Source organism: Camelus bactrianus, chromosome 22 (genome assembly GCF_048773025.1).
Source record: "Camelus bactrianus isolate YW-2024 breed Bactrian camel chromosome 22, ASM4877302v1, whole genome shotgun sequence".
Lineage (NCBI taxonomy): Eukaryota > Metazoa > Chordata > Mammalia > Artiodactyla > Camelidae > Camelus > Camelus bactrianus.
Window position 1 is genome coordinate 20,354,985 of NC_133560.1, and position 21,588 is coordinate 20,376,572.

General features: G+C 56.7%; 1 protein-coding gene and 1 pseudogene across 9 annotated transcripts in view; both read right to left on the minus strand.

Annotated features, from left to right (window-relative positions):
• Nucleotides 1-447: 447 nt before the first annotated feature.
• The window catches only part of CRTC1 (CREB regulated transcription coactivator 1), a 68,786-nt gene continuing 47,645 nt past the window's right edge, over nt 448-21,588 (minus strand). For 3 of the 9 annotated variants that reach the window (XM_074350378.1, XM_074350379.1, XM_074350386.1), the window contains 10 exons: nt 21,095-21,189; nt 18,943-19,028; nt 16,003-16,043; nt 15,299-15,519; nt 10,477-10,610; nt 8,418-8,729; nt 6,366-6,470; nt 2,892-3,083; nt 2,193-2,373; nt 448-810 (listed from right to left, as the gene is read on the minus strand). In XM_074350378.1, coding sequence (XP_074206479.1) covers nt 599-810; nt 2,193-2,373; nt 2,892-3,083; nt 6,366-6,470; nt 8,418-8,729; nt 10,477-10,610; nt 15,299-15,519; nt 16,003-16,043; nt 18,943-19,028; nt 21,095-21,189 — 1,579 coding nt within the window. In that variant the 3' untranslated portion in view covers nt 448-598. The remainder of the gene's footprint in view (nt 811-2,192; nt 2,374-2,891; nt 3,084-6,365; nt 6,471-8,417; nt 8,730-10,476; nt 10,611-15,298; nt 15,520-16,002; nt 16,044-18,942; nt 19,029-21,094; nt 21,190-21,588) is intronic. The other 6 variants (XM_074350380.1, XM_074350382.1, XM_074350383.1 and 3 more) reach the window with 4 other exon arrangements.
• LOC123613443 (U6 spliceosomal RNA) lies at nt 18,658-18,758 on the minus strand (annotated as a pseudogene).

Here is a 21,588-nt window from a genome sequence, read left to right on the forward strand (position 1 = left end):
GAGATTTAGCTGCTTTGCATGCTCTGTTCACATGTTTGCATCCCACCTCCATGGGATGGATTCTAGCATTCTGTGTGTGCTCAGAAATATAAAAGACAGCAGTCCAAATAGTGTTTATTTCACTTCCTGTCCACCTCCCACCCTCTGGCGCCTTCTCCTTTTGGAAGGGTGGGGCTGGCTTGCTACCTAACCACGGGCTGGGGGCGCGGGCGGGTGGGGGGACCAGGGACAAAGGAAGGCAGTGAGAGCTGGACAACAGTCGGAAGATGCACCTCAGCCCACCGCCGTCACAGAGCACAGCGCCCTCCCAAGGCCGGCGGCCCTGCCCAGCACTTTCCGCATCTTACAGGGGGACGAGAGAGCAGGGAGGGTCCGCGGGGGCGACGCGCGACCTCACGCGGGAGAAGGGTGACGGGGATGGGGCGGCGGGCGGGGGGCGCTTGGCGGCATTGCAAGCTCAGAATCACAAGCTCGGCCGTTTGCGAGGGACGGAGCGCCGCCGTCCCTGGGCTCAGGGAGGTGCCGTCGGGACCACTGACCGGTGGGGTGACGGAACCAGGGGCTGGGCGGCAGTGTGGCAGTGTGCCGGGCGTGCCGCTCACAGACGATCCATCCGGAAGGTATCCTCAGTGGCCGGGTCGGCCAGGACCATGTCTGGGTCATTGAGCATGTGCAGTCCGTCCAAGGTCAGGGGGTCAATCTTGAGTTCATCCAGGGGGAACTGGTTGTCAGAGTCGAAGCTGACATCACCGACCCCGGCAAGCGTGCTGGTCAGTTCTTTAGAGAGGCTGGGAGGGGACTCTCCTGTCACTGGGGGTGGGGGGGCGGGGGTACAGACAAAAGGCTCAGCTCAGCCCTGGCTCTCTGCACCCACACTCTGTGCCTCAACAGCCCCCGTCAATGCTCAGGCCACATCAGGGGTGCTCACCTGAGTGGTCTGTCCCCCAGGGGACATTTGCAATGTCCAGGGACAGCTGTTGTCACAACTGGAGAGAATGCTACTGGCATTGGGTAGGTGGAGGCCAGGGATGCTGTTCAATACCCCACAGTACATGGGATTACCCCAACCCAGATGTTGGGGCACCAAGACCAGGAAGCCCTGGGATAACGGCTGCAACACAAACTTCAGTGTGACCTGGTGGGAGCAGGGACCTCTCCCACTTGGCCAGGTTCTACCAGGCAGTCTGCTCTGTGTGCATCAGGAGCCTTCCTATGGGTTGGAGGGAAGCCTGGGTTCCCCAACGGAGACTCAGGTTCAAACCTGGGCTCCCTCCTCTACTTGTGGTGGGACTCTGGGCCTCAGTTTCCCAATCTGGGAAATGGATGTGAAAGTTCTGGTCTTTCTGGGCTGTTGGACAATCATAGGTCCTGATCCTTATCACACAACCTCCACCACTAAGGCCTCCACTCCCAGAGCATTAACTGCAGACCCCTGGGGCAGGGAGAAGACACCAGGTCTGCACTGGGAGTCAAGGCCATGCAGGAGCTCTGGACAAGGACCCCTCCATCCTAGAGATGTCAGTGGGGACTTCTGGGAGGGTCTCACCCTCAATCCCACAACAGCCCTAGCTTATAAATAAGGAAACTGCTTCCTTCTTTGATAAAACCCAGAACCTTCAGCGGCATGATGAAGGGTGGGGGTAGGGGGACTAAAGGGTCTGAGCTCTGCTGGTCAGAGTGAAGACTTCCTCACACGTGCATGTGCATGTCTGGGTGCCTGGGCACTGTGCTCAGGTCATTTGGGGATGCCTGACACAGCATGTGGGAGCTGTTACACGTCTGCTGGCTGCACAGGAAAAGCCCCACTAGGCAGCGCCCATCCCATTGTCACTTGAGTCCCCAGCACACTCAACTAATGGGATTTAGGGGTCTGAGCAATGGAAGAGGGGATAGGTGAGTGACTGGCTCTATCCTGTTCTCGCTCTGAGCCTGGGATTCTGGACATTTGGTCCAGGACCCAATGTGTGTTCCCCACAAGCCTGTCCCATATGCCCAGCAGTGAGTCAAGGTTGTTGTCAAGAGGTGTTCTGGTCTCCCTGGGTCTGCACCGATGCCTCAGCCCTGTCACACCTCACCCTGCGGGGTGGGGATTCCATCTCCCCCAGGGCTGCGGCTTCTCACAGCAGCCTGGTCCCAGCCTTGGACCATGGGACCAAAACCCTCACCCAAGACACCAGCATGGGTGGCCTCACCTGTGAGGATGATGTTGGGGATGCTGCTGTGGCTGGGGTAGCCAAGCTGCTGTGAGTCAGGCAGGCTCCCGTGGCTGCCTGTGAGGCCCATCATGGCGGCCTGTGAGTAGTTGAGCGTTGAGCCCGGGCTGTACAGGCTGCTGGAGCTGATAGCGTTCTCCATCATGTTGAACTGCTCCAGCTGGGAGAGGAAGCAGACAGGCATGAGGCCAGCCCCATGGAGCTGGCCATCCTGGGGCCCTGGCTGCTGTTGGCCAGCAGGCCGGCCTGCAGCCACTGGCACCCTCTCCCCTATAAGACACCTAGTATCCATGCTAAGGTACACCTGGGGCTGCCAAGCATGAGTCTCTCCACCTTGGGGTCTCCCCGTCTCTGAACCTGCTTGAGTCTGCCAGCACACAGCCCCTTCAGGGCTTGCTGGATGGATGGATGGATGGATGGATGGATGAGCAAGTGAGTTACCAGCTCCAGGCAGCAGCCAACCCCTCCCATGCCCACACGCCCCCAACCACAGCCTCCACACAAAGCCAGCGCAACCTCCCGGCAAACCCACGTGCAGGGCCCCCATCAAGGCACCGATGTAAGAGCCACCACGCATCCCTGCCAGCGTTCACCACTCGCCCTTCCGCCCCCTCTGAGGGCAGCCTCGTTCTGTGGGCAGGGTGCAGACGCCAGGGGAGGCAAAGCCAAGCCACCTACTCCAGGGCCTGGGCCTCTGCAGCATGGAGACAGGAGAGGGCTGAGAAGCTCACACCCGAGGAGTGGGTGGGGTCTGGCGAGCGTCTGCTGAGGGCGCCCGCTCACCTGGTGGGACAGAGCATTGGCCTGCCTGGCCGCCATCTGCTGCTCAAAGTATGAGTCCCCAAACACGCCGCCCAGGGTGGAGGAGTGCTGCAGACAGAAGAGAGGCCCGCTGTCGTCAGGATCCCCAAATCAGGCAGGGGGTGAGGCTACTGTGGGGTGAAGGGTGGGGGATGCCCACATGGGCTGGCTGCACCCACACCCCTCTCCCGGGACCTCACCAGCTGGCCTGGGCTGGGAGACGAGGGAGGCCTCTGGAACCTCCTGGAGAATACTCAGGACACAGGAGGCTGACAGCATCTGTCTCAGGGCTCCTGGGAGAGCTCACAGCCACTCGGACGGACGGATGCACCCTTAATCTTGGGATGACTGCTCTCGGGGGAACCTCTGTATGCCAACTTCCCCAAAAGTGCCATCCCATCTCCTCTCCTTGAGGCCCAGGTTGGGGTGAGCCCATTTTTGTCAGATGGGAGATGGGGGGACACATGATGGGGAACCCCACCTGACAGGCCCTGGAGGAAAGTTCCTGGGGCAAGGTGAGAGGCACTCTGGATGTTCAGAATGGGATGTGCACGTGGTGACCCTTGTCAGATGTGGGGGACACGGGAGGGAGGCCACACACACGTAGGCAGGAAGGCTGCACAGAGTGAGCACGGGACAGGCACAAGGAAGCACCTGCCCACCTGTCCACTCATGGCTGCATATTGCCTGTCTGCCTGTGAGGCCCCAGGGCCGGTCCTGCTTGTGCAACATCAGATGCAGCAGAGGGATGGGGTCTCCCCTGGGAGAGGAGCAGGGGGCTGGGGATCCTCAGAGGCAGCAGAGATGCCAGAAAGAGGAAAGCAGAGCCCCTGCCCATCCTTGAGATGCTGCCAGGGAGATGGCAGGATAAGGTCTGGTGGGATGTGGAAGAGAGGAGAGGGAGGGCCATAGCATCCCCGAGGCTGGGCGCTCTGGCCTTTTTCCTCTTCTGCATGATGCATGTGCTCGGCCTGTATCCAGACCACCAGCCCTGGACCTCCTCCCTTTGAGCTCCCTGTTCTAGAAAGGTGCTCCCACTCCCTGACAACTGCCAAAGCTTGAGTCTCAGGCCTACATACCAGAGAAGGGCTGGACACAAACCCACCTACCACTCTGGACGATCAGTGGATAGACAGCCACCCTGGCAGGTGGGGTGGCTCCTGGGGATGGATGTTCCATTCAAACACAGGAATGAGTTAAAAATGTGAAAGGAGTAAAGAGGTGGAAAAGACAATGTGGCAAAAATGCCACATTTGCCGTAAAAATCGCCAGCTTCAGGTTTGGAAAGAGGGGCTGTGAGGTGCTGGGTTTACCCATGAAGGAGGCGGCAGATGAGGGCCTTGGCTGAGGCTGGGGGCAGGTCGTTCTGGGGCACCTGATCCTGTCCCCGTGGCCTTGGCCCCAGAGAGGCCTGGCCCACACGGGAGACCCCAAGCTATGCTTCCTCTTCTGAAGCTTTCAAAAGGGTTTGCCAGAAAGGTCTGCTCAGAATGGAAGAGGGAAGGCAGCCCACAGAACCCAACCCCAGCACCCCTGGTTGGGGTCAGATGGCCTGGCTCCATCCTCACATTTTTCATTTTTGGAAAGGGAGGTAATTAGATTTATTTATTCATTTACTTATTATTTTTTAATGGAGGTACTGGGGATTGAACCCAGGATCTTGTGCATGCTAAGCACGCGCTCTACCACTGAGCTACACCCTTCCCCTCCCCTCACATTTGAGTGAGTGGCCTATCTCCCTTGCAGGAGCACGATGGATGGACAGACAGATGGACCAACACACAGACATGAGCTTGATGAGATAGCAGCATGCTCTTTGCCCAGCATGAACCGCTTTGGTTCAGGTGAATCTCTCCTGAGAGAAACTTGCTCTGCCCTTAAATTCCTGTCCTGCCTCACACAGAAGAACGGATGTAACTCAGGAGCCAGCCCCCGACAGGGCAGCCCACCGGGGAGCAGAACCCACCTGCTGCTTCCCCTGCCTGGACGGGCTTCTCCCACCCTTAAGCATCCCCCCTCCCCCACCGCATCCCCCTGCACCTCATGAGGAGACTAGACGCCAGGGCTCAGAGCCAACAAGGACAGACCGAGAGCGTGCAGACACCAGGCTGACCCCTGGCCTGCCCCGAGCCACTGCACTTTCCCCGCCTTCTACAGAGCGGGAGGCTGCACACCTAATCCCAGCAGGACCCTTGGCTGCAGAGGGTGGGAGATGATGGAGGGCCCTGGGAAAGCCCCTCCTCTATCAGAGAGTCATGAGAAGAGCCTTGGGTCCTCCTTGATGCCCACTGTCCTGACCCACAGGGCCTGGCTCAGAGTGCACCTCTGAGAGCCTGGGAGATGGGGACAGCACGGCATGTCCCGGGACAAGGATCCCCAGGTCCTGCCTGGAGGAACAGCTCCTCTTCCTGCTCTACCCAGGAAGTAACAACATCCCTTCAGCTGAGAATGAAGCTTCAGGGCCTGGGGCACTGTAGTGGCTCCAAGAGGTTTCTCAGCTTAGTGACACTCTGGGGACAGGGAGGTAGGTTCCTGGGGAGGCTCCACTGCTACAGTGAGATTTAGGCCCACATGTCAGCTTTGTGGGAACTCTTTCTCTTCTGATGGAAGGTTCCAGGTAGAATGCAGCCATGGGTGGAGTGGAGCCAAGGGGAATTTTGAGGAACCTGGATTGGGTGTGTGTGTGTCTGAGTCGGAGATCAGAGTCCTGTGGTGCCTGGTATGGAGGGAAAATGTGAGTCTGACAGAAGTGGTCTAGCCCTGCCTGTCACCTGGAGCAAGCCTCGGTCTCCTCATCTGTGAGAAGACCAGGACCGAGAGGCTGCTTTGCCCTCAGAGAAGCTTCCTCAGCCTGGAGACCGTGAGACACATCCTCTTAAGGGGTGGAGAGGGCCGAGGAGTTGGAGTCCCCACTATAACCTTGCTGTCACCTCAGCTGCACCCTCAGGCGGGGGGGCACCCCTCCACCTCCAGAAGTCTGGAAGCACGAGGCCTCAGGGTGCACAGGCGGTTTGATGCCAACTCCGAGCCTCACACCAGGACGTCCCAGCCTTGGGGTGAGGAGCTAGGGCAGAGGCCACACCAATGTCACTAACGTGAGTGGAGAGCCCACCACCCCCAGCCTGGGCTTTGCACAGACCACAGAGGCACGGAGGGAACGGGGGCGCTCCCAGGGAAAGTGCCTTCTCCTTGGCCACTGCCCAAGGTGGCCACCCCTCTCCGGTCCCCACCCCGGTGGAGTGAACAAGATGGGATGGAGTGAGACAGGAGCACAGATAGTGGATGGGTGGGCCGGAGGCACGAGCTAGGCTGGAGCCAAGGAGGTGGGGAAGGGGATGCGGCGTCCCTTACTTGCGGGGAGCTCCCGGGGGAGAAGCCTTGATTGGAGACAGGCGAGGTGGGAGACTGGTTGGCTGGGGAGCCGGCGCTAGTGCGGTACTGCTGCAGAGCCGGCGCCTGTGACGACAGACAGGTCAGGACACTTAAGGGGCCCCGCGCCTGGCTGTTCCCTGCTGGGCCCCCTGGCAAAGCCCCCACCCCTCAGGTAAGCAGAGTACCCAGGGCACCCACAGGAGGTGCAGGTTCCTGAGCCCAGCAACTCGAGGGGACCTGCCTCCTCCAGCTCTGGGAGGGGTGGGGGCGCGTGGTCACAGAATCGCCCCAGGGGGCTGTGGGAGGGGTGTGGGGGAGAGAGCTGGCCTCTACTCAGCAGGTTTCAGAGCACCCCCATGAAGGCGCACCCACACCCACGTACCCGTGCACATGGCTGCACACACGTGAACGTGCACGCCCACACACATGGGCAGGGAAGGCCCAGGGCCAGTCAGATGGCCTTGAGGGGTGGCAGGACTGACAGTGAGGGCTGTCTGGGGCACGCTGCAGGGCTCCCGGCGCCAGGCAGTCGTTGTCACTGATGTTGCTTGGAATGAGCCTGCTGGGGTTATACTGTCCACAGACTTCTAAAGGGCGGCCACCCCCTCACTTGGAGGACAAAGGGCCTTGGCTTCTCACCAGATCCCTTGGAGGCAGGATGGGCCAGGCCAGGACCTGGATTTAGACCCTGTTCTGGTCCCACTCAGTGAGGCCCTGCTGTGTACCTCTGGGCAAACTATCTAACCTCTCTGAGCCTGCTGTTCAGTGAGGCCCAGCCAGCCGACCTGGGGCCCCCTAAGTGCTACGTCTCTGTCTCCTTCAATTCCTCAGCATCCTGTCCTGAGTAGTCTGGGATGGAAGTTGAGCCCAGGTAGGGCAGGGGGTTTGCACAGGAAAGTATGGGTATCAGAGACAACACTGTGGTCACTCAGCGATGACCAGCTCAGGCCTCCTCGGGGTTGGAAAGAGGAAAATGACCAAGGAACATTCTCCTCGCCTGGGTGGGTCTGCAGAAACACAGAAGCCACTGGAGCCAGAGTCCTGAGAGAGCCAGCACTCTCTTGGGGCAAAGTGGGAGTAACAGACGACACATGCCTTGACCTGAGAGCCTGGCCTGGACACCCCATGCTTCCAACATCTCCCCAGCTCCACAGTGAGGAACCACCCACATCCTCATTCAAGGGGACCCTTGAGGTCTGCCCTCCAAGGGGTCAGAGCAGCTTGGAAATGTGGGTCTCTACCTGTTGGGTTACCTGCCTGCCCTGCCCAGCTCAGGCGGGGGGCCTGTTCTTTGCAGAACACATGTTCTGATGACATTTATCCTGGGGCTGGCAGCCAGGGGAGGGCTGGCTGGGCCCCAAACGTGGGTCCCTGTTCCTCTGGATCTAACTGTGACCACCTCCCTCCTACCAGGGAAATCAGGGTGAAAGTCTGAACAGTCAGGAAGGTTTGGGTGCAGGGGTCAAAACCTAGCACTTGTTACCCTGAGCCTGGCCACAGGCAGGGGGTCTCATGGTCTGAACTGCAGGTTCCCAGCCCAAGGCCCTGTGCTGTATGAAGCAGAGCTGGCTTCATCCCTTCTTCTCCTCCAAGTTTCTCTCTATCCCTCTGGCTCCCAGAAACCCATTTCCCAGGCCCTGAGAGCTCTGTGCTCTCCCTGCCTCTAAGGTAGCCTTTTCTTGGGCGGGAAGGGCTGAGGGGGCATTTGGGCCCACGGGGGAGGGCTTGGCAAAAGACATGCAGTGGGCCATCCTGGTGAAGTTTGGGGCACTTGACCCTTGCTCGTGCCTCAGGTTCCCCATCTATACTGGGGTGACGACCTTGGCTTGAGGATTCCAGGGAGAATCCCCTGTGGAACCCCATGCCTCAGGCCAAGGTGGCCTCAAAAGCGGAGCCTCAAGGTGGCTGCAGATAAAGCCAGGTGCCCTCACGGTCCTCCTGTCAGGCCCAGTGGGGGCCTCTCATAGCCCCCAGGGTTCCTCCCACACAAGCCTCCCACCCAGGCCCCATAGGACTCCATCGCTAGCTTACCGAGGCAATGTCGATCCCCATCGGTGGCTGGCCTGCATTCTCTGGGGGGGACTGGGGGAGAGAGGACGGTACCGTGACTGCAAGTGGGGGCAGTTGGGGCCCCCGCGTCAGGCTGGTGCTCGGCATCAGGGAGCCGCCTGGGGGGAGGCCAACAGACACCTGCGGGGGCGGCGGGGGCGGCTGCTGCTGGGAGGCAGGCGGCGGCGGGGGTGGGGGCTGAGGTTGTGGTGGCGGCGGCTGCTGAGAGCCTGCCTGGGTGAAGAAGGCGTAGGGCAGCTGCTGCTCCAGAGACAGGGCATCCATGGCCACGGCCTGAAGGGAGAGGAGGGCATCAGACAAGAGACACGCTCAGAGGTGGGGCAGGGCTGGGAGCACCTGGTCCCCAGAGGACCCCCATCGGCCTGGCGTGCTTGGCAACAAGGTGATGGGCAAACAAAGGGATGTCCAGATCCTGGATCGGTGAAGCAAAGGCTTAGCAGGGAGGCCTCCTCCAGGACCCACGGAGGACCTGTCTTCAGCAAGCCTCTCTCACCACACACTGAGCAACAGCACCACCGTCTGCACTCAGAGACTCAAGATGCCCCTGGCCTTTCTGAGCTGGAGTTTCCCCACTGTGGGCAGGCACGGGGCACCACACTCTGGAAGCCTAGTGGGGAGCCAGCGCCCAGCCCCTGTGGGGTCCTGCAGGGGGAAGGAACCCCCCTCCCACCCTCCTCAGCCTGGCCCATCAAGGGGAGGCTGGAGACGAGTTGGGCGAGGAGACACTGATGTAGTCACTGAGCAATGACCAGCTCAGGCTTCCTTAGAGTTGGAAAGAAGAAAACAGCTGGAGAGAAGTTTTCAACATTCACAAGTCTGTGCAGACAGTTCCAGGGGCAGGCAAGGGCTCCTGCCCTCTGAGGGAGGCTGGACGTGCCCAGGAGCTACAGGATGAAACACTTATCAGGATGCCAGCTTCTGATCAGTGGGGAGCAGTTTATGCCCAAAAGAGTGTTTCCGGAAAGGGAAGGCAGGACTCAGGGGTGGGGCGTGGTGGGAGCAGAGAAGAGGCAGGGGCCACAGATGGAGAGACTGAGGACACAGCCACCAGGAGCCACCCAGGGCGCTGCCTGGATCCTGGTCTGAACAAGAACTGTACAAGCAGTGACACAGTGGGGAACTGGGCCCAGGTGGATATAGGAAGGTATAGAAGAATTACTGTTCATTTAGTTGTAAGTGGATAAGGTCATCGAGGTTATGTAAAGAAACAAACGTTATCTATTAGGGTCTGAAAAGTAGACAAAATAGACAAATTCCTCAGAACACACAAACTACCAAAACAGTCCAAAGAAGAAAAAGAAAATCTGAGTAGACTGATAAAAGTGAGATTAGATCAGTCATCACACAATTTCCAGTGAAGACATGCTGAGACCGCAGTGCCTTCAGTAGTGAATTCTACCAAACATTTAAGAAAGAATTAACCAATGCTTCACAGACCCTTAAAAAAAAAAAAAAAACCAGAAGAGGAGGGAACACTTCCTAACTTGTCCTATGAGCCTACGCTGACTAAGCGAAAGAGAAGATTCCAATTACTGAAATCAGAAATGAAAGAGGGAACATTACTGACCACTTTACAGAAATAAAAAGGACTATGAACAGCTATATGCCAGCATATTGGGTAACCCTCAGGAAATGCACCGATTGCTAGGCATAATCAAACTCCCAGAGAAGTAGACAAAGCAAAGACTGTAAATTGAAAAAAAAAACAAACCTCTTAAAACATTTTATTTTGGGAAATTTCAACTAGATCCTAAAGGAAACAAAACAAAACAAAACTGGATCCTGAAAGAGAGACTAGCATAATGAAGAAGGCCAGTCACGCAGGCACACGCTAACAGCCATGATTGGCAAAGGGGACCTCAGGCCACTGATTTCTGCATTTCCCATGTGTTTGAAAATCTGACAACAAAAAGCAAACATGTTGGGAAAGTCTTCAGGATTCTGCTCCCTGGAGGAGCGAGAGGCCTCCCAGAGAGGCAGAGCTGGGCCCCACCTCCCCTGCCCCACTAAGCCCTCGCACCTGAGTGATGGGTGACAGCGGGGAGAGAGTGGGCGACACCTGCTGGGCCTGCTGCCGCCTTGCCTCCGTGCTCAGGGACAGTGGGCTGACGCCAGCTGGGCGGTGCTGCGGTGAGGAGCCAGGCGTGCTCATCCCTGAAAGGGAGGGAGGGAAGGTGGGCGTGATGCGAGCCACTGGGAGCATGCAGGGGGTGGCACTCACACACCCAGGATCATTGCTGGGGACAGCCCAATCACACAGACAGAAACCAGAGGGCACATCCTGATCGCCAAATCCAGGACTCCACTCCCGCCCCAGGTCCAAAGCCCCGATACCCTAATCTCTGGATCCCCCAGCTCTGCACGGGCTCCATTCTCCTTCCCACCTCCAGTGCTGACCAACGCTCTCCCCACTGATCCCACCAACCCTCTAGGAGGGGCAGGTTCTGCAGGCCCCACTGATCAGCGCTTCCCCACCTCTGGGCCACAGCATGATTGGCCCCCAGATGGACATGTGACCAGGCTGGCCAGTGAGACCCTGTTCAGGGGCTTTTGCTGGGACTCCAGGAAGGGAAGTCCACAATTGTGTGAGGGGGCATCCGGTAACCACAACAGGGAGGGCCGGATGACGAACAGGGGGCTGAGGAGCAGAGTTAGCACCTGAGCCCCAGACCCAGCCACATTGGTGCTTCTTGATTTCGGGAGACAATTGGTCCCCTTTTTTGCCTAAACTGGTTTGGGTTTTGGAGAGCTCCAAGCAAGTCAGTCCTGCCTGATGCAGTTTCTTCTTGAGTCTCATCATTCTGCTCACCCTCCTTTCATGAACTTGCCCCTTCCCATAACTGCTCCTTTGGCTCCTCTTGGCCCCTGATCTATGTATCTGGTGGTCCCTCCCTCACACCCACAACCTTCTCCCCCCACCTCATGCACTCCCCAGGCTGGAGCACCACTCCCACAAGGATGCCCAAGTTGAAATCCAATTCCTTCATCTTCTTCCTGATAGAGCTCCAGCTGGGGGGCTCCAAGTCACCCTTTCCCTCACCCTGGCCCCATCCCTCAGCAATGTGATCCCTGAATGTATCTGCTGTGAAGGGGCTGAGTGAGGTCAAGTTCAGTGTGGCAGCAGTTAGGGCCTGCCAGGTGATCCTGGGGCACTGTGCCAGGGAAGCAACAGGCCCCTTGATGCTGGGGGAAGGATGGGGACCCCTGGCGGGGGAGGTCTCACCTGATCCCCCAGACTCAGTTTCCTTGTGGGTTCACTGTGAGGCCCTAATGAGGTCATGAGCAGCTATGGCCCACAGTCAAAGCCAGGTGAAGGCTCCTGACTCACTGGGGCAGCTGGGCCCATCCTGCGAGGGCACCAGATCAACCCTGTTTCAGCAGGTGAGGCAGCAGGTTCAAGGGCTGGCGAGCGCGCTCTCAGCACGCACTGAAGGGAGATGACGGGCAGCCTGCCCTCCACCAGGGCAGCTGTTCACTGGGGCTATGTCATCCGCGCCAGGCGAGCCCGGTCATGCCTGCACTTCCCCTAGGAGCCCTGGCAGCTTCACTTGGCCAACTGCGGGGGCGCCTGGCACTGTGGACTGCTCCCGCAGTAGAGCCCTGGGGGCCAGTTTCTACACAGACTTTGGGCCCACAATCAGGCTGCTGCAGACATAGCAACATCACAGGAGCCACTGGCGGAGGCCTAGGCAGGAGGAGTCTGGAAGACGCCTGTTGAGAGTGCACTGGGAGGTAGGACCCTGGGTTGCTCCTTGTCTTCTCTGAGCATCCAAATGCCTCATATGTCCGGTGGGCAGAGGAACACTCCACACCCACGTTGGGAGGAGATGTCAGGGCTCGGTAAGCAGCAGAGAAGCAAACACCAGGAGTGAGGGAGATAGAGGGATGGCAGGGATGGGAGGAATCTGTGGCAAATTGGAGTGCTCCAGCCCAAATTGAGGTGCAGGACCTCGACCCTCCATCGCTAGGCCTGATTCTTCCAGAGAAGCTAGAAATCCAGGTTTTTACATGTATGTTTAAATGTTGATTCAAAGCATCACACACAGTCGTAGGCCAGCCAAAATACACTGATGGGCTGGATCTGGCCCTTAGGCTACGAGCCTCTAATGTCTGCCCTGAATACAAGGGAGTTTTTAATCCTCTGCTGGGCTGCAGAGCTCGCTCTTGGCCTTCTATGGGGCAGCCACCACCCCCAAGACATCAGTTGGGCCGGGAGGGCTGAGGGCCACTTTGCCGTTGAATTTCTTTTGACAACCCGGATCACTTTGGGGAAAAGAAGTGGGTCCAGCTGGAAAGGAAGCCTATCTTGGGCAGGGAGAGCTGCCAGGGGAGGGCAGGCCTGGTGGCAGAAGCCCAGCCCAGGGGCACGAAAGCTCAGTGGCAGGCCACAGAGCTGTGCCAGGAAGGAGGACCCCAGCCTGTCCACCCTCCAGGTCCCACAAGCAGCCAGGGAAACGACTTTAGCAAATGTGGAAGGAGGCGAGAGGGGCCGCTGTCTCCCTGGTGGCGGAGGCCTCCCTCTTCCTCCTCCTCAGGCTCACGTTCTGACTGCAGGGTGGGCCGGGTGATGGTGGGGGTGAGCTCCATGTGTGCCAGCGGCCGGCGGCTCAGCTTGACTTAAAACGCGCCCAGAAAGTGAAGCCCCTGCCATGCGAGCTGCTGGAGCGGCAGGTTCGCAAACAACCAAACACATGTCAGACATTACTGGGCCGACGCTCTGAGCCAGGGAGGCTGGGGTCTGGGCCCCAGGCTCGGGGTCTGCACTCCGTCCCGCATCTATGGTTTTCACATGTGTGTGTTTTCCTGTGCTTGTTTAGACTCGGCGCGGGCTGGAGGTGCGCGGCTCCCGGGCGGGCGCTGGGGAGCTGCCAAGGACCCTCCGGCGGAGGGGGGTGGTGCTCTGGAGGCTGCTACAAGGCGTGAGGAGAAAAACAGGGGCCAGGGAACAGCACTGTCTGCAATGGGGGGGCAAGTCCCTAACCTGCAGCCCCAGAGCCAACCTTCTGATTTCTTGCCTTGCACAGGCGTGCGTGGACGCTGCCCACCCATCTGTCTCTTGGAGGGCCATGGGTCTTGGGCTCCCCCAAATCTGCTCATTTTGTCTTCTGGGGCTCCCCTGGAGGCGGGGCATGGCCAGGGCTGGTGTCCTCTGCCCAGTGGCTGAGCCTCAGCGGGCACACGGCCAGGTGTGTGGAAGAAACACAGCCTCAATGCAATCAGGCCAGAATCCCACTCCCCGCTTCACCATTCTGGCTTCTATCTCCTCATCTAAAAACCTAGGAAACCCTCACCTGCCCCCAGCCCTGTCGGCACCAAAGTGAGGAATGACTCTAGGCTCCTGTTTTGCTTTACTCCCTGAATCAACCCAGCTCCAAGGCTGGCCAATTTCACCCTGAAATCTCTCTGCACAGCTCTCAGTGGGGCTCTGCCCTGGTCCAGTTGCTGCTGCCCGTTCCTTATGGCCAGCTCTCCCCGGCAGCCAGAGGAAATGCGGCAAACACGAACCTGAGTGTCTGATTCTCTTTCACAAAATCCTGTGTGGCGCTACCCACCATGCTCGGGGCAGGGGTGCAGGGGGCCCGTGGATGGGGTGAGCGCTGGCCCGTGCATGGCTCCAGGTGAGGTAGTGCTCTCACTGACCGCTGAGTCCCGACACACATGGACTCACAGAAGGGCCCCCCGCCGTCCCTCCTGCCTGCCCCACCACCAGGCTGTGGTGGGGCCATCCCATCTCCATGGATACAAACCCACACGTCCCACAGTCAACATGCATACAGAGGTCACAGCAAGGACATGGGAGATCAGGGCCCAGCCCAGGGGACAGATGAGAGCAAACAGCGACTTAACAGCAGCAGGGAGGGTGCAGAAAGGCAACCCAGTGTGAGAGGCGGCGTGGGTTCGAGCAGGGAGTCAGGAAGGCCTGAAGATGGGAGGGGAGGTCATCTAAGCCGGGATGGAGCAAGGGGCCTGGAGGAGGAGGAGGCCAAAGGCCCCAAGGTAAACTCATGGGCTGAAGCAAAGTCAACATGGGGAGCAGGAATTAAAGGTCCCGGGGGTCTCAAGGTTTCACTAGGAGGGAGCTGAGGGGCTGTGCAAGGTCCTGACAAGAGGGCCATGAGCTGATGGCAGTTCTGGTGGTGAAGAGGCTGGGGGGCCCAGCAGGTGGAGGCCATCCCAGGGAGAGGATCTGAATCAAGCTGGGTCATGATGGGGGGCCGACAGGACATGCCAACGGGTCAGAGTGGATAAGAGGACAGAAGAATTGGGGAGGATATCCCCAGGGTCTCTGCCTGAGTTGTAGGGGGACGGTGCCGCTGGAAGTCCCCAGGAGGAGGGGTGAGGCAGCATCGAGAGATATTGGGATAGGAGAGGGGCCCGTGGAACATCCTCAAGGATGTGATCTGGAGAGAAAGGAGCATGGAGCGCTCCTCTCCCAGGGAGGGGGCTGGCTGGAGCGTCCCAAGCAGGCAGCCAGTCAGCTGCGGGTGGGAAGGGCAGATCAGGTCTGTCCCTCGATGAGGGGCATGGGGAAAGCCTGGCCCACCCCAACTCTCTGAAGCACCCAGCATCCCCTAAGAACCACAGTCCAAGGTCCAATCCCTGGGGGCATGAACCTGCGTAGTGCCAGGCCTTTGCCCAGGAAGTGCCCTCTGCCCAGATGCCTTTCCCCTTGGGTCAGCCTGGCAACAGCAAACCCTCGTGGTGGACTCTGCCCTCCACCCCCACGGCCAGCATTGTGGATGTGACCCTGCTAGGTCATCATTCAAACACATGTGTCATCATCACTAGATAGTGAGCTCTGCCAGGGAAAGGAGTGTCCCCGCCGCCCGGCCGGGCCTTACCCTGGCCAGCACCGCCGATGCCCAGGTGTGTCAGGTTGGCTGCAAGGTTCCCGGTGCTGCTGGAGCTGCTCAGCGCAGGGAAGGTGGGCTCCTCCGGGTCCAACGGGGTCGGGAGGGGGGAGGGGAAGTGGATGTTGGTCAGGTCAGGCAGGGAGCCCCCCGTGTTGTGGGTAGCGGGGATCAGGGCTGTAGTGTTTTCCTGGTCAGCAGATGGAAAGATGCTGGGGGGAAAGGCCAGACAGAGGGGGAGGTGAGCTCTTGGGATGGCAGCTGGCCCATTCTCCCCCAAAAGCTGTGGCTGAGGCAGGAGGAGGCCGGTGCAAAAAATCAGCAGGTGCAAAATGACACCCCACAATTAGGCGCTGCCCTGCTCGAGAAACAACTGTCAGCCCACACTTCCAACGGAAGCTTAGGAAGCAGCCTGTCCCTGCAGGATGGGGGCTGGGGTGAGGGTCCTCCCACTGACCAGGGACAGACTGTGTCTGAGGGGTGAGTGTGCTGGGGCTGAGGCCAGGGGTTCAGTCATCTCGGGCAGGGAGGGGTGGGAGCATCCCCCATGGTGAGGCTTGCTGGGTGGCTGCCAGAGGCACAGTGTCCCCTCCTGTAGGGACCTGCAGCCTCATGAGCAGACAGGAAGCCCTGGGGTCATCCAAGTAGCCCATGGTGGCCTTAGGCACACAGGGTGGGGCCCTGCTGACACTTACTTGATTCCGGGGACCTCACAGGACTTGGGCCTGGACCCTGTCTGAAAGAGAAGACAGCAGAGGCTGAGCTGGCTCCTCGTGTGCACTGTGCCTCCTCACAACATACTGATCTCCCCAGAGGGGCCAAAATATGCTCAACAAAAATCGAGTTTATCTGCAGATGAAGAACAGGTAGCCCCGTGGGATGGGGGGCCTGCCCCAGGCACACTCAGGGCAAAAATAAGAGCTATGTGGAGACGGTCTTCCTACAGGCCCCTCCCAGCTTCAATCTGTCTGCTTGGTAAGGTGGGCACAGCCCAGGGGTAGCTCGGTCCCTTGTCAGAGCAGGCATGGGGGAGAAGAGGATGCCTGCCCACTCTTCACATATGAAACCCCCTCCTCCAAGGGCTGTACCACGGCTGTCAGCAGCCAGCTGGGGGGCGAAGCAGCTGAAAACCCAGGTGCCTCCAGGCTAACCCTGAAGCCATTCCTGAGCCAGGGCAGGCGGGGGCTCCAGTGGCAAGGGATGCCTCTGCTCGGTGTCCATCTACCCGTGACAGAGAAGGACATCACATAGGGAAGTCTGAGGAGGCTCAAAGCGGATGCCCTAAATAACACAGAAGGTACTGCTGGTGCCCTCTGCTGACCCACCTTACAACGGTGCCCCAGAGCTGTGACTCCCACGGGGACCCTGGTGCTGGCATGCTTCCTGGCCCACAGGCCCAAGGACAGAGACCGTGGTTACCAGCCCTGGGAAGGGGGTCCCAGAGAAACCCTATTTCCTCCTCTGTGAACTGGGGACACTATCGCCATCCAAGAACTGCAGGCTCCAGGCAGGATCCCTAGACTCACGTTCAAGGACAAAGGAGGCAACTCTCTTCCGGTGGCAGCAGACATGATCGGACAGAACCCCGCGTGCCAACAGAGGGCTCAGCTGTGTGTTACATTCCCTTAGTCCTCTCTGCCTCTTGGGCCCTCAGGCAGACACTCCTGGCTGATGTGTTCTTTAGGGATTATCAGACAAGAACGTGGACACAACCAGCGGAGGGCTGGGCCTGCTTCACCGTGCACACACCCGGTGGGGGTGGGGGTGGGGTGGGGAAGGCCTGACTGGCAGAGACTGAGGAGCCCAAAGGATGGCACGTGACCAGCGGGTGGTAAGCCTCTGTGGGGAATGCCAGAGGAACGGGTTTCTGCTTGGCCACAGGCTCCTTAATTCCGTGAGTAAACACTCGCTTCATTACCAGATTTTTTTGCAAAGCACTTTGACAATGACTTTTTCTGAAAAATCTTTTCAAAAGCATTCCACGAACATTATGGGATACTAATGGATTTCTAAACAGCATTAAAAATCCACCCATCATCCCCCCACCCCCACAACGAATCCCCAAGAATTCCTCTACTGACACCCTCACAGATGCATCGTTTTGCGCGGCAGTTAAAAGGCATCTTGCCAAGATGCTGGGCTCTGCCGCCCTCTTCTCACTCCCAGGATGCTGGGGCTGTTTCCCTTCTCAGAGTCACGACACTTGCCACCTTCATTTTCTTTACAGCAGCACATCTAGGCACGCAGAGGGACCCTGTTGTCCTTTCTTATGCACCCCTTTGCAACTAGATGTTTCAGTTGCTTTCTGACTTTGAATTGTCAAAATTTTTAAGTTTTTCCCCAGAGTTTGAAAATCATATGCATTCTGCATGCAAAACTGGAACATGTAGACAGGGATTAAAAGGCCAACAGTGGTGCCCACACCCCACTACTTGGCAGGACATGCCCCACTCGGGGCTACCTGGGCTGCGTCCTGTACACCCAGGGATCTGTGGGCATCTCTGTGTGGTCTGTGCCTGTCTAAAGGGCTTTATCCCGCTCTTCCCACATAACAGTTTTATCACAAGTGTCTCTCATACCTTTAAAATTTCTTCAAAATTCCCAATTACAATCACATGGAGCTTTTCATGAGGTGCTGAGGACAATTTCCTTATAAATCCCCTACTGTCAAAAATTCAGGTTGTTTCCAGTTGATTTCAAAAGCTCAGAATCTATGCTTTTAAGGAACATAGGGCTGTTTGCTCATTCACCAGCTCCCTCCAAGTTCCTCAAGGAATAGGTGATTTTTGGTGCTGCCCCTTTCATGCAACTTGACCAGCAAAGGGTTTCAATTCTTTTTTTTTTTAACATTCAAAATAGCTTTAGTGTTAAATGCATTTTTGTTCTATTCAAATTCTTTGAAATCTGTATTCATGGCACAAATTCTATTTTATCACTAGACAGTTTCGTAGGTTGAACTTGAGAACTTTCTTTCTGGATACAGAAATCCCAATACAACTGGGAATTCCAAGTAGACGCTGTACTCTAATAAATTATGCGATTATTGTGCAAATGAATGGGAGTTTATGTTCAAGGATGATGATAAACAATGATAATTACACAATACTGTGCATTAGTAGCACGATTAAGGCTAAGAATTAGGAGGCATAGGTTCTAAAACCCTAAGTATCTTCACATTCTTGGGCAAATCACTTAACCTCCATGGCTTCAATTTCTTTTTTTTTTCAGTTGAGATAAAATTGACATATAACGTTATATTAGTTTCAGGTGTGTAACATAATGCTTCGCTATTCGTACATGTTGTAAAGGGATCACCACAACAAGTCTCGAGAACATCCATCACTACACATAAAAATATGCAACGCTTTGTGAATTTGCGTGTCATCCTCGAGGGCCATGCTCATCTTCCCTGTATGGTTCCAATTTTAGTGTATGTGCTGCCCAAGCGAACGTGGGTTTTAATTCTTTACATGGTTTTCGATAGGCTATGTAACTGGTCAAAACTGAATGAGGTTCACACCTCAGGGAAGGCGACTCTCACCCAGTGTATGATTTCGCCAGTTTCACCCAGGGTTGTGCTTTAAAAAAAAAAAATCAAGAAGGAAAACCACTTTCAAAAGTTCTTAGGTGCTTACCTTCTTGGTGTCCCACGCTTGCTTGGAAAGGTTCTTGTCTGTTTCCGATGTGGTCTCCTCCATTCCTGGGACTGTTAACAGTAAGACTAGGGAGGGGTGGGGTGAGAAGGAGAAGCAGAAAATGAGTCTTTTTGCAGCTGCGTGCTGGCGCCAGGAGGGCACTCCCTCGACATAGAGTCGTGACTGTGATATGATTGTAACTGCCCCAACTACTACTTCTGGGGATTGTACTGAAGTAAAAGAGTTTCGTTAAAAAAAAGAGAGAGAGAGAGAAAGAAATAAAAGTGAAAAAAGAGAGAGAGAGAGAACCTGTGACTTAAAAAGAAATGAGAATGAAAGCTCTGGAGCTAAGGACACATGTTGGCTCTGCCTCTTACAGGACCCACTCAGGCCTTGGAGGCCTTGGGGTGCAGAGAACAGCCAAGAATCTCTCCTAGCATCCCATGAGTGGTCGCCTTGCCCTGTGCACTGCACCTGTGGCCCTGTGGACACCCATCTCCCGCACTGGGCTGTCAGTACCCAGAGGCCGGGCTCCTCTTGCGCTGTTGGCACCAAGCACAGGGACCCAGGCCTCATAGTTCAACATGGGCTGAGGTTGATCCACGCATGGTAGTTATGGCCGCATGAGTTGCAATGCCAACCAGCCCCAGAGGAGGAAAGGAGATGAGAGGTCTGAGGGACTGGTTGGGCATCTTTCAAGGCCCTAGAACCAGCTGTGCCTGAAGTCCATTTCCCTTAAATCTTTCGGTTAAGGTAAAATGAAACATTTTCTTTATGAGACCCAATTTCTTTATGTTGGTTGGAGGTTCAGTTTTTCACATGCAATAGAGCCATTATGATGTGTTAGCCTGATGGGTTAATTCTTCCTTCTTGAAACCAGGACCAGGAGATGGAAGGGCAGCCAGACTAACCCTCAACTTCGTTACTGTCTGGGCCCCTTGAGGAACAGAGAGAGTTGATGTGTTTCTCCTCCCCCCACCCCAAAGCCAACTGGACTCTGAGCTGCCAGAGGTCCTTCCATTGTCACAGCAAGTCCCTGGGGATGGTGACACCCACTCATCGCCCCAAAAGCCCCATGTTCCTGGGGGACTCTCCAGGGTAGACAGCACCCTCTGAATGGCCCTCAGCATCAGGAGATGGAGAGAAGCGCCAGATCCATTCTTGTCACCCTTAGGGATCTGGAATCCTCGCTTTTATTATAGAGGCATTTCCTTCTGCGATCTTGCCTTTGCTGCCCCGTGAGCTGGGATCCCGGGAAGATCACATGAGGAAAGCCTCTGCCAGCAAGGGGTGAAGTTCTAGTTGACCATCCTTCTTCTAACAGCAAAATCTCCGTTACGTTTATACTGGCACAGTGAAATGCTACTAAAAAAGTAGTAAGCGTCTGGGCCTTCGGAATACACGATTAGTTCTCTGGTGTCAGTACCTTGGAACACAGCAGGCCCACATGGGGTTTCCTAGGGCTGGCCTCAGCATCGCTCTCCCCTCTATGGGTAACACTGCCCCAGTTTTTAAGATGGCATGTACTATCCTGGAAGGTCCAGGGATACTGCCTCCACATCTAGCTCTAAGGAGGGACTGGGGGCCTGGGCACAAATCTGCCCCAGCTGCAGGGGTGTGTGCATGGCCCAATTGGAAAGGAGGCTCTGGGCAAGAGTTAGGAAACAGTCAGCCTCTTTTCCACCCACTGTAGCTAGGATGGGCCCAGGGGCTGTGGACCTAGAGGGTCCTAAGCATCAGAAACAGGAAATGATCCAGTGTGAAGCCCTGGATCAAACTATACCTGAAGGTGAACATCAAGCCCTGACTGTTGGTCATAGCCAATCAAAGCCCTTTTTGCTTCAGCTTGCTGCTCCCAAAATTTGAAAGAATCTGTAAGTCCCCCAGACTGTGTGGCCATACCCTGAATCCATGAATGAAAGCCAAAGTGCATTTTCAGGGACTGTTTTCTGTGTCTCTGCACTCCTCAAAATCCAACTCAAGTAGCACCATCTCTGAAAGTTTTCCTGAACCCCTTCCCTTGTCCCACAGCACCCACTGAGTCTTCCCTCTCAAGTCTATCCACCTGTGAGTTTGTGATTTCTGGGAGCACAGCAGCCACCCACTGGACTTGCCTGACCCCAGGAAAGATGCCTGTGTGCCCTGTTGATACCTCTTTTCTGGTGCGTGTCCTGGGACCCACTCGTAAAGGGCTCTGGCTGGGTAGGCGTCATTGTGCTCTGGTGCAGGGCAGAGTCAGAATTGGTCCTGGAGAGAGGAGAGAGACAGTGAGCCTCAGCCCCAAAGGGGAAAAAGGGATAGTCCTGGCCCCGCTCTATCTGGGACATGCCCAATGGGACAGGGTGGCAGTCATAGGTCATTTCTGTGAGCTGCTGTAACCTGAGCAAAACCCTAAAGAGCCACAAGAGTGAATGCGGTTTTCGTCTGCAAAGGCTGCAGCAGAAATTTCCTTCCCTTCCTAACCACCTAACCAGCCCCTGTCTATCCCCGCCCCTTTGCTGAGCTTCTCAGCTTTAGGGAAAGGGTGGTGTTTTCCAGTTGAAATCCTCCAGAGAGAGGCCCTGACAGTCCCACAGTAGCCCAGTCTCAGGGGTACAAGCCCATCATGGAGTTCTCTCCTGGTGAAAAATGGCCAAGGGGAGTCTT